Raw genomic sequence first — 23,152 nt, 5'->3', positions numbered from 1 at the left:
GTCAGCAAACCACAATGGATGTTGTGATATTTTTTCCCAGAAATATAATAAGATTTCTTGAGTTAAAAGATGCCAATCAATTTATAGACCGCATTTCTTTTTTCAGCGCAGATATTGCACGAAGGTTTATTTTCTTCATCCTTACTTCAATCTCCCGATAAACAACCATTTCTTCATTCATTACTTTCCTTAATAACCGCAAATAATTATCAAGAAATTTCCCCCGTCTGGCACTCCAGAAGATTGCATCTCCCCCATTGTTACTGAGTAACCCTCCTTCGTGCACCTCAAGCAGTCTGCTCCCGTAGCCAAGTGACTGATGAAAAGTGTCAGATCTCATTTTTTCCCCCTTTTTTGTTTTCCCAGGGTCCCGCCTCCCCATTATAGGAAACCGATACCTCTTCTATTAAAAGAATCGATACGGACTTTAATCTCTTCTCCCCCTATTGTGAGGGAACACCTATAATAGGTATCACCACGGTGGTATTCGCGAGTGAGTCGCTTCGAGACCTTTGGATTCGCCGATACAAGTAACTTATAGATTAAGTGAATGCAAGCATTCGCCCAGGATAAGGAACTATCGCTTCGAAACAGATGGCGGCTATTTATTATTTACTTTTATGAGTGAGCTCGGGTGATTGAGGCGGCCAACAAATCATTAAGGCAAAGGGTTGCTCGGATTTAAAATGTAATGCTGTTTTGAATGCATGAAAAATTTACTGTAGGAAAAGTGCGCAAGTTTTAACTTGGTTGAAAGCGAAAGCATAAAATAACTTTAATGGCAGCAAGACCAACTCTAAATTGCCTTTGGTTTTTGAAATAACTAAAGAATTCGATTGAAGTCAATGAATTATAATGATTATTTTTGGCAGCAAGACCAACTCTAAATTGCCTTTGGTTTTTGAAATAACTAAAGAATTCGATTGAAGTCAATGAATTATAATGATTATTTTCTAACTATATGTGATAAAAATCAATACAAAATCTTTTCATATATGTAGAAATTTTAAGCTTCAATGTTTTTGGAAAAACATTTCATTTGCTTATTTCGATATTCTTAAGTGACTAATCATGTTAAGTAGTTAATCATTAATTAATGTTTAATCTATGTATCAAATTTTATCTATTTAGGTTTCTTCTTTTTATAATAATTTTCTTCATTAATATTGGGACAACCGAACAGTAGAATTTCTTTTATGGATTTCGTTCAAAAGTCGATAGAAATCAATATATTAGGTGTAAAATTCATATACCAAATTTCATTTGTTTATCTCAGTTTTTGTGTTATCGTTTTAACAGATGGACGGATAGACACAATTCCAAAAATTACTTTCTCGAACTTAAGGATGTCTGAAGCAGGAAGATTTTAATAAATCTTCTCGTTTGTATTTTTCGTCGAATACGTACTTTCTCTTTGCGCATTTCATATATGGAAAAGTAAAGAAAAAAAAAAAACTCTATTTTTATAATTTCATATTATTTTTTTATTAACATTAGTATAAATTATTAGCTTTTGAATTATATTCGGGTTTTTCTTTAGATCATGAAATAGTGCATATCATAAAATATTGTTAACACGTGATACAACATATTTTACCTAAAAAGGATCCTTTCCTTAACACTACACCTTTTCTCTCCTCTGAATTATAACTCAAACAACTTCAGCTTATGTGGGGTGGTTGAAACTACATAATAAAACATTTCTAAACATGAATATACTGGTATTTTGCATAGTGAAGCGATGCAGCTTGTTTCGCAGAATATTGCATCCATTTAATTAACCTTAAATGGCTACTCCGACCGGTCCTGACGCACAAGGAAAAATCTGAATGACTGGACCGCCGCAACAGTAACACTGGCGAGAACTGTGGTTGAATCCTAAGGGCTACAGTGCAACCCTTACAGTGGGAAGTACGTCCCGTCATCGATGGTAAGAGACAGACCCCCGCCTTTTTCTGTACCCATCACAGCGGCGAGAACCAACCACCATGCCGGAAATTTCTCATCCTCAATTACGAGGTGCCACCGGAGAGACTCCATTTAATTAAAGAAGGCGCTATTTTGTCCTTATAAAAATGTTTAAACGGCTTAGTAATCAAGCCATTTTTGTAAAATTTAATTAGGTTCTGTCATGCAAGAATCGACAAAACAAGAGGCTATTCATATCTCTTGGAAATCTTTTGTGGTACTGACTTCCCACATTCGTTCTATTTTATAGATTTAATACTAACTTATTTCTAGGAGATGGGGAACCTTACCTGTTCATCTTCTAATCAAGCAGAATGTGGTCAAAACTAATAAAATTAAAAATTGCAAGAAATCTTGCTTTTTTTATGAGAACAAGATGCCCTCTTTTATAAAAACTTGCAAACATAATTATTTCAAGATATGTTTGTTAACTACATAGACGATATACCAATAAAGAAGTGGTGAATACTTTAAGTATTTTCTTTATATATTTATATAAAGAAACATCCATCTGTTTTGATCCATCACAATATTATATAAGATGAGACTTTTGGAATTTTAATTTCAGTTTATATCATTTCGGAAGGCATAATTTATACAAGAAACAAACGATCATAAAAGATGCGTCAGTCTACATGGCAATACAAGGGCATGAAAGGCATAAATATTTCCCTTCAGTGATTTTAATAAGGGATTTTGATAAGAGTTCCTTTACCATGTGTCGACTTCGGGAAGAGAATCTTAGGTATTCTTAAAATAATGTTGCAAATTTTAGGGACTTTTATCCCTTTATTGGAGCCCAAGAAAATGCTGAAATGAGCAGTTTTATAGAGCACGTGTAGAAATAATCAAGTAACAAAGTGAAATCGGATCAGGAAATAAGAGAACATGTTAGATCGAAGTAAATTTGGGCTACATTAAGGTAAAAATTCGGAAATTAACTAAGATTTAAATTAGATTTTAGAATATCATTACACACACTCGCATATTGTAATGGATCAACAGAATGAATCCATATGTGGTTCTGTTCAAAGGAGTAAAATAATGATGAACTGATAAATGTTCTTTTTATTTATTGCAATAATAATTTCAATATAAATGAAATTGGATGTTAGGAATTATCATATTTTTTTAATTAATTATCAAATTAATAGGGGAGAACTTTGATAACTTAAGTGATCTGCCAACTGAATTTTTGCTAAGCTAAGATACGCACAATAGTGGAATGGAAAAGAGATTTTTTGAAACCCTTTGCATATTAAAAGGGTTTTACTTTCTGATATCGGACAGCAATACTTCATTTCCAAGAGGTAAAAAATATGATATTTGTCTCTATTGGGCAAAAAATCGCGGCTTGTTCGATTTTCGTTCTTAAAGTCTCATTTTTTATTGCTTTATTTATTATAATCAGCTAATTTAATAGCATCAATATTAACAAAATTATATGTATATTATATTTTATGCGAATTATATGTTATTATATCTGAGAGTATCTCTTAAAAGGAACAAGTTATGCTAGAATGTCAGATGAGTCTTCTTAGACAAGCGTCAAAAATAGACATCTAATACTTTACTGCCTGTTGTGCTACACAGCAATTCGGCAAAATGTTTACTACAGAAAAAAAGATTTAAAAAATAAAATTAAAATTTTACTACAAACTTAAACTGGCGCCATCATACGAATATGATCCTATGATTCCTTTAAGATGAAGAATTTTGATTTTTATTACTCGACCAGGTTCCATTCAATATTTTCCAGTACTACTCATGATACTGATTCAAAAGTTAAAATGTCATTCCGAATCATGCAGCCAATTTTACTTCTTTTCTCTTTTAAAGCAAAAATCTCTTAACAAGCTTCAGGTTGCTCGAAAGAATTCACAATCCTCTCCAAATCGATGCCGTCATTAAAAAGCCAGAAACTCCGCTCATCCAGAAGGAGCGGGAAGTTTATTTTACGGGAAATAACCCCAACGTTATAACAAACATCGAATGAATAAGAAATGCATGCTCGGACTGGTACAAACAGCTTGCGGTTCTATTAGCATCTCGAAGATCATAAAAGGTAGCGAGTAAAAAAAATCGCTGTAGAAGACCCCCTTTCGGTCCGTTCCGCCTGCGAGGAAAGAAGAAGCCTCATTCGGATGGCCATTTAGAAGGCAGCCAGTCCAAAGCGGTCGGGAAACGGCTCGTTTGCTTTTTCAGAGATCCGCCCCGACTTATTGTGGGGAGATTTTTGCTTTGGCGGTCGAAAAAGGAGAGCCCCGGCTTCACGAATTTAATGGGCTGGAACTCGAGTCCTTCTCTCTGCAAAAATTTTACTGCAAAGGCGGACAATCTCACTTTCACCTCAGGGAAGTTTCTGTCTTTTCTTTTCTTTTCTCCTCCACCACCACCCCCTCCTTTGAGCTTCACATACGTGCCCAGGATAGAAATGGATAAAGAAGACCACTGACTGAAGAAGGTTTTGCTTAGAGTTGTCTTTTTCATGCACCAGTTGATGTGGAACTGCACGTGATTTACGGCATCGTTATGTTTCTTTGTAAGGGTATTTTTGTGCTAAAGTGCAATGAAACCAACAGGTATTAAAAATGGTAATTTCGCTTTTTCAACACAAATTAGTTGCTTGTTGGCAATGGATATTGCTGAGAAATAAGGGAAGTATGGATTTCATTCATGGTACAACATTTCTTTGTGCATTGACACGAAAATGCATCGAAAAAAGACAACCAGAAAATGTTCAATAGTAGCCATATTTATTAGTTCATTACTTTACAAATATTGTTATTACATAAATTTGATATATTGTAACATTCCCCGTTTCCCAGTACTGATAAGACATTTACAACCAGCTGTGTCGTCACTGTTAATTACTAAACTGCTCGAGATAGCAAGATGGTGGATCTTTTCACCTAGGTAGTTTCACATCTGTTTATTTGCGACTACAGTGAAAGACCACATGTGGCAATTCCACGTCCAAGAGATATTGATAGTGTCTTCAAAGAGAAAAGGGTGTCCAAACATCTGGATGCTAAATGTTTCTCATTGTGAAAGGACTATGATAAATCCGTGTTTGTTATAGAATAGTCAGTTATGAAAGGTGCATCACTAAAAGGATCTTCCCATGACCGACTGGTGCCGCTGAGGGAGCATATTGCTGAACCCCGATTGGCCGAAAGGGAGCTCAAATGACCAATGTAAATTAAGAGGCGGAGATTGTTGCCAAAATAAAGTGCGGAGATTTTTTTTTTTTTTTTTTTTTTTTTTTAGGGAGAGGAGAAGAAACGAATTGCAGGCAAATTGTTGGACTACGCCCACGAGTTCGGAGTCCGAGAACTACCCCTGGAGTGGTCGTGTTGACTAACTATCTGTAAGTTCCCTGTGGTGTTGTTTCTCTGTATTGATGGGGAACTGAATTTCAAGATAAACCTTCGATTTCGACTGTTGTGTCTCCTACTACAGGTGTAAATAACTATTTATTTAACAAAGATTAGTACAAGTTGTTCTTTCATATATATAGGGCTGTAAAATAAAGAATTGTCTGGAATTTCTGCTTCGTTATTTGATCAGTCTAGATCAATACATTACAATATACTGCAGGAAGAAGATTTTTCTTAGAGTTGTCTTTTTCATGCATCAGTTGAGATGGAACTTCACGTGATTTACGGCATCGTTATGTTTCGTTGTGGGGTATTTTTTGTGTGAAAGTGCAATGAAACCAACAACTATTAATATGATAATTTCGGTTTTTCAATATAAATTAGTTACTCGTTGGTACTAGATATAGCCGAGAAATACGGGTGGTATTGATTTCATTCATGGTATAACTTTCTTTTGCGTATTGGTACGAAAAGAAAATGCATTGAAACCAGCGGGAGTGGTCTTCTGAAAACTTTCTCGCATATTCTACTAAAATTACTATCTTAGAGCACCCATTGGCGTACAATAGTTATGAAATATTAAATTTTGGCATGAATTTAGCATTTTTATTAAATCGATCGTGTTATCCTTGGCGAGTGTTTTGGCGATTAATCTGTATTTTAGATGCGTGTTTTCCAATTGATTTAAACAACAACAACAAATTTTAAAAAGCTACATTTGTAGTCACAAAATCCCATACCAAATTTAATCTGTTTAACTCATTGCATTTTTGAGTTATATCGTTTATACTTGCCTGAAAGTACATACCGACAGACAGTCAAACCCTCGTTGTATTTGACTCAAAATTTGATAGGTGTCTACACTAAAGGTGTTAAATGTGCATGTCGAATTTTATCCATCTAGCTCTCTTTGTTTTGTAGCTATCATATTAACTTACATACGAATAGACATCTGAACAGATTTTATTCAAAATTTGATGGAAATATACAAATTTGATGTAAAGGCTGTATACCAAATATCATCTGTCTAAATCAAAGCGTTTTTGAGTAATCTTTGTCACAGATAGACAAATCGACATTTTCCAAAAATGTATTTTTTGAACTTAGGGAGGTCATTTGTTGTTGCTGTTTCTTATGGCGGCATGGGCAAGCCCGCTGTTACGAAGACAGCGATTTAAACCGGTGGGGGAGAGTCTCTTGTTCTTTTAGTAGCTCCAACTAGGGCCAAGAGTACGACTTTGCTACTCACGCATCACTCATTCGCTTGCACAACCCCTTTTTACAGGGGGGGCACATTCACACATCTCACAGATAGAACAGTGGAAGTACAACCATGCCCGAACTGGGACTCGAACCCAGGACGCCCAGGTCACGGGGAAGACGCACTACCCCTATGCCAGGACGCCGCCTAGGGAGGTCTAAAACATGGAAATTAGTCAAATTCTCGAGTTTGAATTTTTTGACTATTATTATTAGTGATTGCAATACTGGTATACCGGGATACCGAATACCGGTATTTGAACCATTTCTATAATTTTGTTATACCGGCATTGACAACTTTAAATACAGTTTTTTCTGTATTTACTAGTAATTTTTAAAATCGTCTCTCCTATATGTTCAGGGATCGTCAACATAGCCAAATAGTATATGTTTTTGATTTTATGTCTCCCTAACGAGCGAAATGAATTAGCTAATTAACAACTTAATTAATTGCTTAAATCTAAATTAGCAAAACATGGATTATGCCTGAAAGAAGATATTGTATCCATAGCGACTGATGGAGTAACAGTTATGGAAAAAGTTGGAAAGTTGATTGGTGCAAATAAGCAACTGTGCTATGCTCATGGAATTCAATTAGGAGTAATAGATGTATTATACCAAAAAAGTAAAGAACAGAAGAATCCAAATACTGTGGATATAGAAACTTCGGATTCCAACTTTGAAGAGAGTAAGAGTGTGAGTGATATTGACAATGAAGATAACGACAATGTAATTGTTGAAGAAGATATTGCTAATGAGGATGAAATATTAACCCATCAAGAATTGCTTCCTATAATTTATAAAATTCGAAAAATTGTTAAGATATTTAAACGTGCCCCTACAAAAAATTCCATATTACAAAAATATATACTAACTGAAAATAAAACAGAATATATGTTAATATTAGATTCTAAAACACATTGGAACAGTTTACTCCTAATGATAGAACGATTTTTGAAACTGGGAAATCCAATAAAAAAACATGTAAATTAAATTTTCAGATAGTGAATTCGACTTAATATCCAGAACAGTATCAACTCTATTTCCAAAAAAACTGGCTGTTGAAGCATTATGTCGGAGAGATTCTAATTTATTAACAACTAATGCAACAATTAATTTCATGTTGCAGTCACTGAAAGAACAGCACACATCACTATCTGAAGAATTAATTATATATTACATTGAAAACTACCATTACACCAACTAACGTAGATGCCGAAAGAGCTGGTAATATTAGCACAAAATTATTTTTCAGGCTTAATGACAGGCACAATTGATGCATTATGTTTTTTTAAGATCACTTTTCAAAAATTTGTAATAGTACCACAGACTGAATAGTGGTGATATTTACACTTTTTTGTGATTTTAAATAAATAAGATGTTTCTTTACTTTTTTGTGATTCTTTATACACTGTTATAATTTATGGGTTACAAATTGATTTTTTTGATATTTACACTCTCTAATAAAACTGGCAAATAAAACAATGAAACACCTGTGTTTTCTTTTCTTTTTTTTTTTTCCTAAAATTTCTAATACCGGTATTAAAACCGGTATCCCGGTATTAAGATCTAAAAAATACCGAATACCGGTATTGAAATTTTGGTCCGGTATTGCAATCCCTAATTATTATATTTTCTCTATACTATGTATATGAAAAATTAAAACGTTCAGAAAATGTTCAATAGTAGCGACACTTATTAGTTCTTTACGGAATAGTAAACATTTTTATTGCATAAATTTGGCGTATGCGGCAAAAATTCTAAAAATGTAAAAATAAAGGGTCTACGAAAGTCTGTCATTTTTTGTAAAATTATCATTTCTGAGTAGGGAGGAACAACCCAAAACCATCTTAATTTTAAAGGTACCATAATGTTATGGACACATTTTTATTGCTTAAGATTTAATAAATATCACTGATTCCAGATATTTCCAATTTATTTACGTGAATAAATTTTATTTATTTAGAACGGTCCCTTAATTGTTTCTGAATTGGAAGTAACAAACAAAAACAATCTTAAAGGTCCAAGAAGAATTTTTAATATTTAATTTTGATTTTTCATATTTAAGGAAGCATCACCCCTTTCAGAATTTTTATTCATGGAAAAAACTTTTTTTATTTATTAAGAATTTTTATGTACTTCCGAACGTTTGCCATGCCAGAATAACTTGAATGAGAAGTTTCGGCTGTGACGTTAGGGTGTCACAGGCTCAAAATACGGTTGCATTGAAATTTTTTTTATACAAAATGGAGAGCAAATAGTGAACAAGAAAACGTATAACATTCACATAGGAAAACCAGACCGCATTTCATTTCTCTAGTCATAAATACATAGTATCTTAATTCCAAAATGCATTACTTTTTATTTTTTAGGAAAAAAAAATATGCATTTTGAATAATTGTATATAATTTTGGAAAATTATTTTCTTCCGTGAAATTAAAAAAATAAACAAAATGGCTTTATTTGGATGGTTTTATTATAAATTAATGGCTTTATTATGAATTAAACAATATTCCACTGAAATAAATCACATTGTAACTATTCTAATATAAAAATAGAAGTCCTTTTTTACTAATGTATTTTTTTAGTGCAAACAATATTTTTGATAGCATTTTTAATGGTAGAATTATTCATAAATCTTGACATTTTCTCAAGTCTCCAGTTTAAATCGAATCTTAATACATATTGAAATATATCAATCTTTTTTACAAATATTTATCAAAAAGCGGTTAAGAAAGGATTTCTGTACACTCATTGTTGCCTTTTGAAATAGTCATGTGAATCTTATAAATGCAAATAAAAGCGTGCAGCCCTTGATGCAATATAGGATTAGTCAACCACGAAGGCACACGGATTTAAACCATAAGGCTGAATGACCGGACCGCTGCAACAACAAAATTGGCAGGAACTGTGGTTGAATCCTAAGGGCCATCACCGGCCACGGTTAAACCCTCCCCGAAGGAAGTACGTCCCGTCATCGATGGGAGGAGTCAGATCCCCCACCTATTTGTGTACCTTCTGGGTGGAAAGATCCAACCACCATGCCGGAAGCATCTTATTCTCATTTCGAGGTGCCCCCTGGGGGACGCAATATAGGGTATATGAAATTTTCAATAAAGGTACATTTATTTAAAACAATCATTTTTTGTAATAGGAATGATATTACCAGATCTATTTACTGATAGTAATTTGCTGTCTTGGTTTAAACTAACGAAATCCATGATAAAAAAAATAATCCTTTAGTTTTAAAACAAAGTGTGTATTTATATAAATTAAAATTACAAATTACTTATTTGCATAAAAGAATTCTTTTAACTTTGCTATATCTTAAAAAATTGTACATAAAATGTCGTTGAGTGAAAATGTACTAGAAATTTAAAATGACACTTTTTAAATGTAAAAATTTAACTCCCACCCCTTGGGGAAGTTTTTCTTCACTCTTTTCCCACTTTTTACTGTTTATCTTCAAAAAAAGGTGCTTAGGAAGAAAATAGATAAGGTAGCCATTGTCAGTACAAAAGAAGACTTTTCGCTCCACTATATTTTCAAGCGCCAGTTGGTACGGAACTTGCGGATGATTTACGAAATTATTATATTTTTGTAGTGTGTTTTAACTTGAATATGAAATGCTAGTAAACTGATATTTAAACGAATATATTCTGTTGTAGCAAACAACATGTATTAACTCCAATGAAAAAGTAAGACAGAAAATAAAAAATTAATATGACCATTAAATGATATTACCAAATAAAGCAAAAAATATCAAGAGGGCCAGCATCTTTTAGTTGTTATCTATGAAAACAAAGCTATTAAAAATACTTGATAATAAAATGCAAACGATTTGAATTTTAACTTGATAATAAAATTGAAATGATTTGAATTTTGACCTGATATTAAAATTCAAACGATTTGTTCTTTTGCCAGGATTTCATAAAAAGTTTTTTTTTATAGTTTAATTTCTCTCTGACTTTTTTCATAGTTTAATTTCTCTCTGACTTTTTTTATAGTTTAATTTCTCTCTGACTTTTTTTATAGTTTAATTTCTCTCTCTGAAAGCTTCCTCTATTAAATTTTAAAAATAAAATAAAATAACTAAATTTATAAATATATTTATACTTTTCTTTAAAGCATAACTTATTTGTTGCTGGAAAGAAACTGATTATTACAAATGCTAACTGAATAAATAATATATATATATATATATATATATATATATATAATTGACTGAAAATATGAGTATAATTTAACTGATTAATAAACCATTAATCAATTTTTGCGTGTTCATATCTAAAAGTAATGTTATTATGGTGAATTTCGTAACTACTTAAAAAGTACGATACAAAATATATGAAAAACATATTTTAAATATTTAATTTCAATTTGCTATATTTTTCTCCATAGTATTTTTAAAGCGTTTATTATACCCTTTGTAATACATCCGCAAGGAAATAATTTCACTCCTTATATTTATTCAATATATTTTCTTTAAGTAATATACAGTGTAAGAATGCTTTTCGCATTCAAATAACTGATACATTCTAACTTACCTAAATCTACTTTGTGTTTTTTGATTTTTATACGGAGATTTTCAGGCATCAAAACAACAAATAATGTAAAAATATTCAATTGTTTGCTGAAAATTTATGCGTAACAGCAAGAACAGATAAAGATCACAAGCAGTTTTTAGCCATTATTACATCTTAAAGCTCAAGAGAGTTTTCATGACGCAATCTAATTTGCATATGATAAAAAATTTCACTTTTCGCCTCACTTATCTTCAGATTATAGAAATATATTCCATTTTCTGTAAAATAAAGTTGAACTAGATAAAATTACTATTAGCCTGAATTTGAGCATCGGAATATTTTTATTTCCTCAAACAGGAAGAGTTCAAAAATCATAGAAAATATATTTCTCACGTTGTTACTGATTATACTTACTGACTGACTAACAACGTCATGGCTTTTATAAGTTAATCCGTAGAATCGGGAAAGTGATAAAAGGAAAAGTGTAAGAAATAAATGTTTTGAAATTTATTCTTGCATATGTTTATTATTTCGAAATAATATTAGAAAACAATGCATTTTAATGTTCACGAGAACAAGATTACTTAAAAGACATAATTCTTGATGGAATAAGTAGATTTTGGTTTAATAATCTCTGTAGAAATAACTGAAATATTATTTGTACTCTAGCACTGAAAATGTAGAATTAAAACCAACATGGAATTTTGAATTTTAAAACGAAATATGCTTAATGATAATTGATAACTACTTAAATTTGAGCTATATTATAAGAATAATTGCTATGGATTTACTCCTGCATGGTTTAGTATATCTAGAAACATTTATGAATTAAAGATGATATTCTAAATGGTAAGTTTATTGAGTTTGAAAGTATGCGAAAGTATTCACTGTCAGATAGTCAATCTGTTGAAGGACATAGTTAAAGTTTGATTAGCATCGACGGTTTGATTGTTAAACCTATGCACCAATTTTTATTTATCTAAAACTTTATATTTTGTAGCTATTGTGTTCACTTGGACTAGGAGAGCCGAACAAACAGACTGTTTTTGAATAGAATTTCTTCAAAAGTTGATTAAAATCGACAGATATGATGCGAAACCTGTAAACCAAATTTCATCCGTCTTCTCAAAGTGTTTTTGAGTTACCGTGTTAGCAGACATAATTTTAAAAGTGTGATTTTTGGACATAGGGAGGTCCGGAACTTCAGAATCTCGAGTTCAAATCTGTTGATGATTACAATACTTTCTCTGTGCATACTTCGTACACGAGAAAATGAAAAGGTATGAAGAGCTCATTAACTACCAATAAATGAATGTTATTCGTCTGACAAACAAGTAACAGTCTTGTTGCAGTGATAAACACTCCTTTATTATAGTCCCTTCATAAGGTGATCACAATCAGAGAGCCTCCCCCCCAAATGAATTTAGTGGCCTTAACTATTGCCTTGAGTCATCTAATGGTGAACCAAGCATAGTGCTTGATTTCATCATTAGATGGTACCAAGGTAAATATGCAAAAGGTAACTATGCTTGCTTAACTATGACGGGTAAAAGGTAACTATGCTTGGCTAACTATGATGGGTAAAAGGTAGATGTGCAAAAGGTAAACATGCTAAAGGTTAACTATGCTTGGTAAACTATGATGGGTAAAAAGTAAATATGCAAAAGGTAACTATTCTTAGTTAACTATAATGGGTAAAAGGTAAATATGCAAAAGGTAACTATGCTTGATTAACTATGATGGGTAAAAGGTAAATATGCAAAAGGTAACTATGCTTGGTTAACTATGATGGGTAAAAGGTAAATATGCAAAAGGTAAACATTCTAAAGGTTACTATGCTTGGTTAACTATGATGGGTAAAAGGTAAATATGCAAAAGGTAAATATGCAAAAGGTAACTATGCTTGGTTAACTATGATGGGTAAAAGGTAAATATGCAAAAGGTAAACATGCTAAAGGTTACTATGCTTGGTTAACTATGATGGGTAAAAGGTAAATATGCAAAAGGTAAAGATTCTAAAGGTTACTATGCTTGGTAAAAAAGGTAAATATGCTTGGTTAAATTGGTGATAATTATGCACACTTTGTTTCTACAAAAAAGGCAATAAATAAATAAATAAATTCACGTCATTTCTTACATTTCTTACTATTTTATTTCTATGGAATGTAAATTCAATTAAATCAATCAAAAAAAATGGTGGAAAATAAATGATGCGAAAAATTTTTGGAAAATAATTAAATTAAAGTTTTATATAGTTTAAAATTATATTTTAAATCCTAAATTATTAATTTATTAATCTATTAATCTGTTAGAAATATAAGCATATTTTTTCTACAGCATTAATTCGCTAAGCTAATATCTTGCAATAGCTTGAGGATGATTTTTTTTTATTTACCATTCTCACAGTTTTATGGAACATACCGTTCCTCTTGAAAGAACTGGTTGGAATATAACTAAAAGAAATTGGTGATAGTTAATATTAACTTTCATCAGCATCAATTGTCATTAGAAATTGGCTTCATAAAAGTAATAGTTTTGAACTTCTTCATACTAAAAACATTTTTGAAAGATGATAAATGGATTTCCTTTCGTAATGAATCCGCTGTCAAAGAAAGATGGCGGATTTAAGAAAAGGAAATTATGACTTGGAGAAGCCTATAAAACTGCTTAGGGTAATCAAGAAGCGAGCAATTCAACATATTCTTTAATTTTACTTATATCTTTTTCTTCTCTATTTAAAATTTTAAAATGTGAAAATAACGATTATTATTAACCCTTTTCCATCAGAAAAGTAATTCGATGCATAATTATTCACTTAATACAAAGATTTGTTTATTGCTCTGAAAAATAAATATACATATTTGTTTTATCGAATTTCTTTGAAAAATTTGAATCTTTTTACTATTCTGCAGACGTTTCAAACAATAAACATTGAAAAATAAATAAATAAAGTGTCAAAATGATGCGCAGTCTTGAATGGTGAGCGAGAGGCCCCATCAGAGTGCAATGAGTTCAAATAAAAATTTAACCAATATGAAGAGTTTTGAGATTTTTTTTTTAAACTTTTAAAGCAATGTTATTGTTATTTTGCTTTCGGATGCAATCGAAAATGCTTATCTTAAATCGTATAAGAAAGGTAAAAGTCAAGAAGCAAAGTTAGAAAAATTTGTTTAATAAAATAAATTTTGATGAAGAAATAAAGATTCAATATATATATATATATATCTTATATTGAAGATATAATTGATCTTATATCTTATATTGATATTATTTCAAAGAAACTTTTTCTTCATTATTTAAAATAGCGTTATATATATATATATATATATATATATATATATATATATATATATATATATATACAAAAGTATTAGAATCAAGTTAATAGGAAAAACAAAAAATCAAATAAAAATTAAACCAAAAAAATTATAAAAAATATTAAAAAAAAATCCGGCCTGAAGACTTTTTCAAGGGTCACCCTCAGGCAGGGATTCAAAGAAAGGGATTTTTTCTGTGAGGAAATACAGACATTGTCTAATAATGATTCCTCGTGACCCGAAAATCCCCTGAAATTATGCTCAAGAGATATACCATTTTAACAGAAAGGAAATATAAAACAACAAATTAGAAGAAATTAACCACAACAAAGTAAAAATACAATAACAAAAATAACAATAAAAACAAAAAATAGCACTAAAATTAAAAACGAAAAGGCCAGTACATACCATCAACAGTCAAGGAAACTTTAAACTATCGATTGTGTGTTGGTTTAATTTTTATTTGATTTTTTGTTTTTCCTATTAACTTGATTCTAATACTTTTGTATCAATTCATCTGTGTTTTAGAAGTAGCTGCAATTGCGCTCTCTAAATACTATGAAGTTCTTTTTTGGTTTTAGTTTAAATAGGTTATAAATTTTAGTTGCGATTTCGAAACTGTTTTTGTTTCGTTTTCATTTTAGTTTCGTTTTCAAACTTTTCTTACTTATATATCTTATATTGAAGATATAATTGATCTTATGTCTTATATTGATATTATTTCAAAGAAACTTTTTCTTCATTATTTAAAATAGCGTTATATATATATATATATATATATATATAAAGGATACCTCTTAATTTAATTAAAATTTCAATTAATCTTCCCTTTTTTATGTTAAATTAGCTCATGTTAACTTCAGTTTAAAATGTTTTCTAATTTCTTGGTTCAATTCCCACTTTTTTTATTTAGTTATTTGTATATTTAAAATTGCTGACACCGTGAATCCCATGACAGGAACAAAGGGATAAAAATTTTTAATACCCTCGCTTTTTTTTTAAAACCTTTTAATAAAAATCTCTTTGTAAAATCAGTGAAGGAACCAACTTCTTTCTTTTGCGCTTGAATCATGATGTAGATTGACGCATGGTCTTTTCTCTTCTTAACTGTACATAATATGTCTCTTGAGTAAAACAAATTGAATTTAATTCCAAAACTTTTTTTTTAAACTACGCACTGCAAAATTATGTATAGATGTAATGATATCTCTTAATCTAATTTAAATTCTAATTAATTTCTTAATTTTACCCATATTGACTTCATTCTAAAATGTTTTCTTATTTCCTGATCCAATTCCTACTTTTTTATTTAATTAATTAAACACGCTCCCTACGAAACTGCTCATTTCATCATTTTCCCACACTCTAAATGAAGGGATAAAAATTCTTAATGCTTGCAACATTCTTATAAAGATACCAGAAATTCCTTTGCCTACTCGACACGTGCTAAAGAAATCGCTGCCAAAATCTAATAGTAAAACCACCGAAGGGAAAAATTTAGGTCTCTTTTGCTCTCTTCTGCTCATGTATCGCGATGCAGACTGATGTATCAGACAGACTTATAAAGATACCAGAAATTCATTTGCCTACATCGACACGTGGTAAAGAAATTGCTGCCAAAATCCAATAGTAAAACCACCGAAGGGAAAAATTTAGCTCTCTTTTGCTCTCTTCTGCTCATGCATCGCGATGCAGACTGATGTATCTCTTACCGCCTTTTGTCTGTATAAATTGTTCGCATTGTTCGAGATTTAAAATAAACACAACAGTGAAATGAACGAACTTAATTTTGAATAAATATCGTTTCATGCTTTCGAAATAATAATGAATTTTTGTAATTTTATGATACAATATTTTTGAAAGCAATGGTTAGGAATTATTATTAGTAAGTTAAATAAAAATGAAAGCGCCTTCTAATAAATGTATAAGACTCTTTCAGTTAGAATTTGAAATTGTTGAACCAAAGTAGAATTAAATATTAAGCTTAATTTACAAAAATCAATAAATTAATTAAATAAAAAAAGTCATTTAATCCTGTCTAAAGACTTTATCAAGGGCTACCTTCAGTTAGGGATTTAAACCAAAGAATTTTTGAAAATGTTGAAAATGTAATTTGCATTGAATTTGATGCATATAAATTATTAATTTAATTAATACTAATTTATTTAGTTTAAAAGCGAAAATATATTTTCTAAATTGGAGCTGAAATTTAAAAAAAAAAATCAAGAAAGCTGTTACCCTCTCTTTTTCCCCCCCCGTCTTCATAAGAAAAAGAAAATCCATGAAAAATTGCGTTCTTGATTTACAGAGAGTACTCATCCCATGTTTTATACCTACATCGCAAGAAATTTCACTTCAATTTTTTTTAAATCCAAAAAAAATGTGATTTAAATAAAATAACACATTTGTTCAACTAAGCATTCCGTCATCATTTATATTTATTACTAAAGAGAAAGCACCACCCAGTTTTTCATTGCTTACAAAACTTTGAAGGGAAAAAACCTTCAAAAGATGATTATATCACTTATTACAACCTCATAACGAACTCAAAAATACTACTTATCTCGCATACTTTACTCCTCTCCCGTATGCGTGATTTGAGCTCTTTAATCAACATTATACCTGGCACCTCACCGAAAAGCACGAGACATTCTATTCATCGCCTCAGAACCCGCGAATATTCGAACGATCTAAAGCAGGCGGTGATTTGGGCTTGAAGAGATCTTTTTCACCATAGGAGGAAGATCTTTCACTTTTCCAGATCACTTTATTTAAAAAGCCCTCCTCCACCGTCACCCCCCTCTCGTAGTTTACGGAAAGCGCCCGTATAATGGCTAAATGAAGAGAAGGGAGGATTATAAATTTCCATTAGAGGGGAGGTTGGCAGCGGTACGGGAGGGGACGTAATCGAGATGAATGGAGTAAGCCATTACTCAAACTGTATTTCCTTCCCCCTCTTACCGGGCCAGTTCAAGTTCCTCGCTCACTCAAAGCCAATAAAAACAAACGCTTACGAGTCACATAAATGCATCTGCTATGTAAAGCTTTCGCTGCAATAACATTTATTCGGTGTTATCTATCACTTTTTCTCTCTTTAGGTTTTGATGGGTGAGAAGAGGGTGGGTGAGTCAGGTGGCTTTATTGTCTTCCCTTTTGTAAATAGGGACAGGGATGCTTGCTCAGTGTGTTTTTTTTCCCTGTTTGTATGCACTTTATGTGAGTATTTGTAAATGTAAGACAGGGGATTTATGTATTTGTGTTCGTATAGATAATCCACAAATAACACATTGTTAAGTGAGATTATATGGAAAGAAAAAATTGTATTTGCAACCGATTTCTTATAATATAAAATATAGAACAAATATATAAAAGAATGACAGGGGACAAATCACAAAAATTCTTTTGCATTTCCAATTGAATGGCAATTAAGAGATGAAAAGGGTATTCAAAATTAACACAAGGATTGAATTTCCCACCATTCGTGCAAAGAAGTGTTGGCAACCCTATTAAAAAACCCTTTGACAGCTAATAGTTTAGAGTTAACAAAAACGAGGCGTTACACGATAGAACAACGTATTTTCATTGTTGAACAATATTTCCAAAAATAATGAAAGTCACAATTCGAAAATTTCAGAATTGGCCCCCTAGATCGTGGGATTTAGCACTTTTGGATTTCTTTTTATGGGGTTATTTGAAGTCAAAGGTCTATGTCAAAACGTTCGCAAGCACGCGTGCATTGAAGAAGGAGATTCAACGCTGTATCAACGAAATTTAGCCCATTTATGCAAAATAGTCATGGGAAATTTCGACAAAAGTGCCTCTGTACCAGAAAGGCCGTGGATAGATAGCCCTAACTTGTGTACTTTACGATTCAATAGAAATATAACAATTTTAAAGGGGGGGGGAACCCTGTTTTATATTTAATTCAAATATTGTGTTAACACATAGTTCTATCGTATAATTACGTGATGCCAATTTTTACTAACCCTAAATTATCAGCTGTCAAATGATTATTTTAATGGGGTTTCCAAAACTTTACTGCACGAATGGTGCGAAATTAAAATCTTGTTTTAACTATGGGACACCCTTTATTTTTCAGATGATTGTCATCAAACATTTGATATATACGTACATAAACATTCGAACATTTTTTCTTCCTCAAATTTTTTTAGCATAATATTGGGCTTTATCCTGAACTCTGTGTAAAAAATAGTAAACTTTTATTCTTATTTTATTTATCAGAATTCTTATCACCTTATTAAGAACTTTGGGATCCACGGATTCGAATCTTAGTGATTGCCCACCTGTTAGCTATCAGCATTCCAACAAGCCTTTTCATACCCATATATTAGCTGTAATCTTATATCTTATCTGTAACTGTAATATGTATCTATGTATATATAAAAAAGATAATGTTGTGAATAACTTATAGCACTCATTTTCTCATATCGACATAAAATAAAAGCCTTTGTTTTGTTTTTAAAGTAATGGTTGTCTTATCCATCATTTCACCTACCACAAATCTTCGCCTATTGCTACTTTAATTTGGTAACAGGACATCCTTTGCTTTTAAGTCTTTGCCGATACTGCATGATTGATCTTGAAGACGCGTTAAAACATTGAAAGTACCAAGCATGCATTATTGCCTCTACCTTGAAAGGAAAACGCTCTGTATAATCCTTTTTCTCTTACTTTGTACAGTGAAATTACCAGTACTCTCTCCATTAAGCCAACAAAAATATTAAAAGAAAAAAAGAAAATCCAGAAGAAAAAAAATGTTTTTAAAAATACGTTGTTTATTGTACAATGTAGCTTTTAACTCAACCTCTCATCTAGTTTTAAATGAAATTATTTTCCGAGAGCACTTAAAATAAAATGGAACTTTTGTAATGTAATATTTTTTATCGTCTGCTAACTAAATATTACTAACAAAATTGCTAGTCGATGAGAATAAATGCAACACTCTTCCTTTTAAATCATATTCAGAAGAATAATTTTTTAAAAATCGTTTGTTAGTAAATCAATATTTCTTAATGATTCTAATCATTTGGAAATAAATGCAGTTGCCTTCGAGCGCATTATTACTTTTTAAACAATTATAATAGTGGGAAATAAAATCGTCTGCAATTGAATTATTATTACCGAGATGGAAAACTGTTGCCAAATAATAAAATAAATATTAATAAAAGCATTAATTTTTGTTCCGAAATTTAATAACCCACGATATCTGTCTTTTGAGGAAAGGAGTGCAGGAAAAGGCAAATCAAAAATCTTTTAACCATAACTCAATATTATCAAAACGTTCTAATTTGAGATCGCTTAAAATTTCTATAATTTAGTTTAAGTTTTTCTTCTGAAATTTCCATTTACAAAATATGTAATACATGCTATTATTTATTGCATAAACTATAATTTGATACCAATTTATTAAAGTGAAAAATAATAATCGTGCAATATTTATATTTAATACTTCCAGACAGCTTTTAAGTTTCAGCTATTAAAATTTCACTCATTAAGTTGTATAAATTCTAAATCTGCGGATATTTTCCAAAGAAGACTGTTGAATAATAGGGTACATGAAATAATTTAATTCACTCAAGAATTATAGCACATCAATAAATTAGAATTATTTTAACTATTAATATGATTTGAATTATTTAACTATTAGAATTATTTTAGCTAGTTCATAATCGTCTGAGTACGTCGAACCTGTTGGTAACGCATTTTTTTTCAATTTTAATTATTAAACAAGGCATAATGTGTTTTAAAGTGGTATTTTGTGAGTTAGATCATATTAATCTAATTTAACGTTGTCATACTAATAGACTAATGAGATAATTAATTTAAACAACACACTTTTTAATTAATATTTTTATGGGAGAATCAGATTCTATATTAGAAGTTTTTTTAAGATTTAGATAATCTAACATATATTTGGTACAATCCAAAGCAAGTTTTCTGAAACTTTTTTAAAATTCCACTTTAGAAGTAAATGTTCAATTATCAAGCAAAAGTATTATTAAATACAATTATATTTTCAGGGCTCTTATATATATATATATATATATATATAATAGAAAATGGAAATTAAAGGATTAATTTCACATAGAATTGCAATTAGGAATCAATTAACATTTTATGGATTTTGGATTTACCTACTAAAAATAGAGGGTGGGTCAAAATTCCTTGACGCATGTCAAAATTTTATTAAAAAAATAATAATATCAGCCATGCGATTTTTACTAATTGCATATGGTTTTAATCTTATTTGTTGCCGCAATGGTTTCAATGTTCCACATATCTTAATTCTGTAATGTTTTTTTTGTAGCAAATTAGTGCCCCTTCAATTTAATGCTAACATTATTTACGTGCAGAATTCTCTGAATGATGGATAGGGCGTGATAGTCCAATACCATGGCCTCCTCTATTTCCAGATTTAACTCTCCATGATATCTATTTATAGGGGTGCCTCAAGGACAATGTTTAATCGTTCCGAATGATGAACATAGTAGAATTAAAGATAATAATCATATAAATAATTAACGCAGTTCTATAGTCTATAATAGCAAATACTTGGATCACACCTGACTGTCATTGAAATATATTTGTTGTAAGAAATTCTGTTATACATTGTTATGTACTGTTTTGCAGTATTATTAAGATTAAATTTCCGATTTATTAACTATCTTTAATGGCAAAATAAATTTATGCAGCCTAATGAAGTGTGCTAAAAGCAATTAAGTTAAAGTCACAGTTTTTTTTATTATTTATTAAATTATGAAATATGTCAAGGAGTTTTGGTTCCTCCTTACATTGTGGTCATGATTAAAGCATAAGTATATTTAGATCAATTGCAAAGAAAGTACTGTACAAATGCTAAGTTGTTTCTTATGAACAATAGTTATATAATGGAGAATCGGTTAATAACAATAATCGGTTATTAAATAATAACATTTTTTTCCTCCAGGGGCAAAACTGTACCTGAATATTAAATTTGTGTAGTTAGTTTATCCATACTTCCATCTTACAAAGTCAGTTTAAATGTGCCAATTAGCAAAACATGAAGTATAAACTTAATCCATAATCTACCCTCAGTCAACATTTTTGTCAATGTAGAAATTGTGAAGTTTAAAAAAAATCAATATAATTGCTAAAAATAATTTTATGTTAAAATGAATATTAAATATAAAAAAGTACTCATAAAACATTTTCTTTCATTTTTAGTTTTTATGTCTATTTCATTCTCTAAATTCAACATACCACCTTTCCTTCTATTGACAAGAAATATAAATACTTTTGTCTTTATAAATCGATTTTGCGTAGTTTAAATATCTATATACACGTTACATTTAGCCCACTATGTTCTAATTAAGTTCTAAAACCTATTCTTTATTGTGAAAATCGCATATAAAAGATTATTATAACTTGCCATTTCAATTGAAACCGTGATTTACTCCACAGCAGATTGATCTTATTGCAGTAATGAATTATTGTTGAATGCAGGTTTAGAATTCTACATCTCTTTGTGAAAAAAAGGTGTCTCGGAACATGATTTCTTTTAAAATGCTCCATCATATAGCAGATAAATAAAAAGAAATTCTGTTAAGTTTATTTCTAATGATATATCTTTAATTCAGTTTCTATAACTACTTCTATTTTCTAATGCTGAAAAAAACCCATGATCGAAGTACAAAGTATGATATTTTTAAAGCAATAATTTACAGAAAATAAAAATTCCTCACGCTAATAGTTTATTACAGAGTGCTAGAAAAAAAAACAATACTAAAATTCTTGAAATAAAATTACTTACATCTACGGTGACTCCCTGGAGTGGGAAGAATTGTCCAGGTGGTTTGTCCCTGGGAACAAACCTGAAGAATTCAACGTCATCTCTGTACCATTTGATGGAATATAGGGTGTCCCCTTCGAGGTCGTAGCGACACGTTAACTTTATGACGTCGCCGACGATCACTTTAGAGGGAACATGAAGAGACACTAAACGTAAGCACAGAACACCTGGAAAATGAAAAGACCAAAAATTTTAGCTCCAGAAGTGTTCAATTAGGAGATATAAATATATGATTTTGAATAGATATGGGAAGCCTCAATATTATTTGATTATTATTGATTATTTGGATATTAATCTTGTTGCAAATCTGTTACTGATCCCTGCAATGCTAATATAAAGAGAGAGATTTACTGAGTTTTTTAATGGATGCTAAATAGGCGCCTATAAAATGACTCGCGACTTGGTGATGAATTTGGGGAAAAAATGAAAGTTTTGAAAATCTAATTATTTAATTATTTAACACTAGCCCTCATAGGAGTATGGCAGGCATATACTGGTAATGCTCAATTTCGTTTAAATCTCTTAATCATAACTTGTTCATGATTCCTTCAGCAAAGAATATTTAACCATCAAAAAATGACAAACATAAGACAGTGTTATTTTAATTGCCTTATTTCTCTGTTTATGGTACATATTAACCTTCCTGATGACATTAAATTCCTTGACAGCTCCGCTCCATTGAAAGTATAATTTACAGGTAATCTATTTTCAAATTGCATGGTGGTTTTTCATTCAATTGAAACACAGCTTTATTATTCCTCATGCAAATGGCGCAAACAATAAGCAGAATCTCTCCTTACTTCTAATAAATCATACTACTAAATATTTTATGAAACAATGAAAAGAGTTTGA

At 30.7% G+C, this 23,152-nt stretch overlaps 1 protein-coding gene across 3 annotated transcripts in view; it reads right to left on the bottom strand.

Moving 5' to 3' along the window:
- Window positions 1-23,152, bottom strand: part of LOC129984435 (uncharacterized) — a 440,548-nt gene that overhangs the window by 145,231 nt on the left and 272,165 nt on the right. For all 3 annotated transcript variants that reach the window (XM_056094315.1, XM_056094314.1, XM_056094316.1), the window contains one exon: window positions 22,262-22,467. In XM_056094315.1, the coding sequence (XP_055950290.1) occupies window positions 22,262-22,467 (206 nt within the window). The remainder of the gene's footprint in view (window positions 1-22,261; window positions 22,468-23,152) is intronic.

Source organism: Argiope bruennichi, chromosome 9 (assembly GCF_947563725.1).
Source record: "Argiope bruennichi chromosome 9, qqArgBrue1.1, whole genome shotgun sequence".
NCBI lineage: Eukaryota > Metazoa > Arthropoda > Arachnida > Araneae > Araneidae > Argiope > Argiope bruennichi.
Note: the sequence above shows the minus strand (reverse complement) of the source record. Positions and strands in the feature narration are given on the sequence as shown.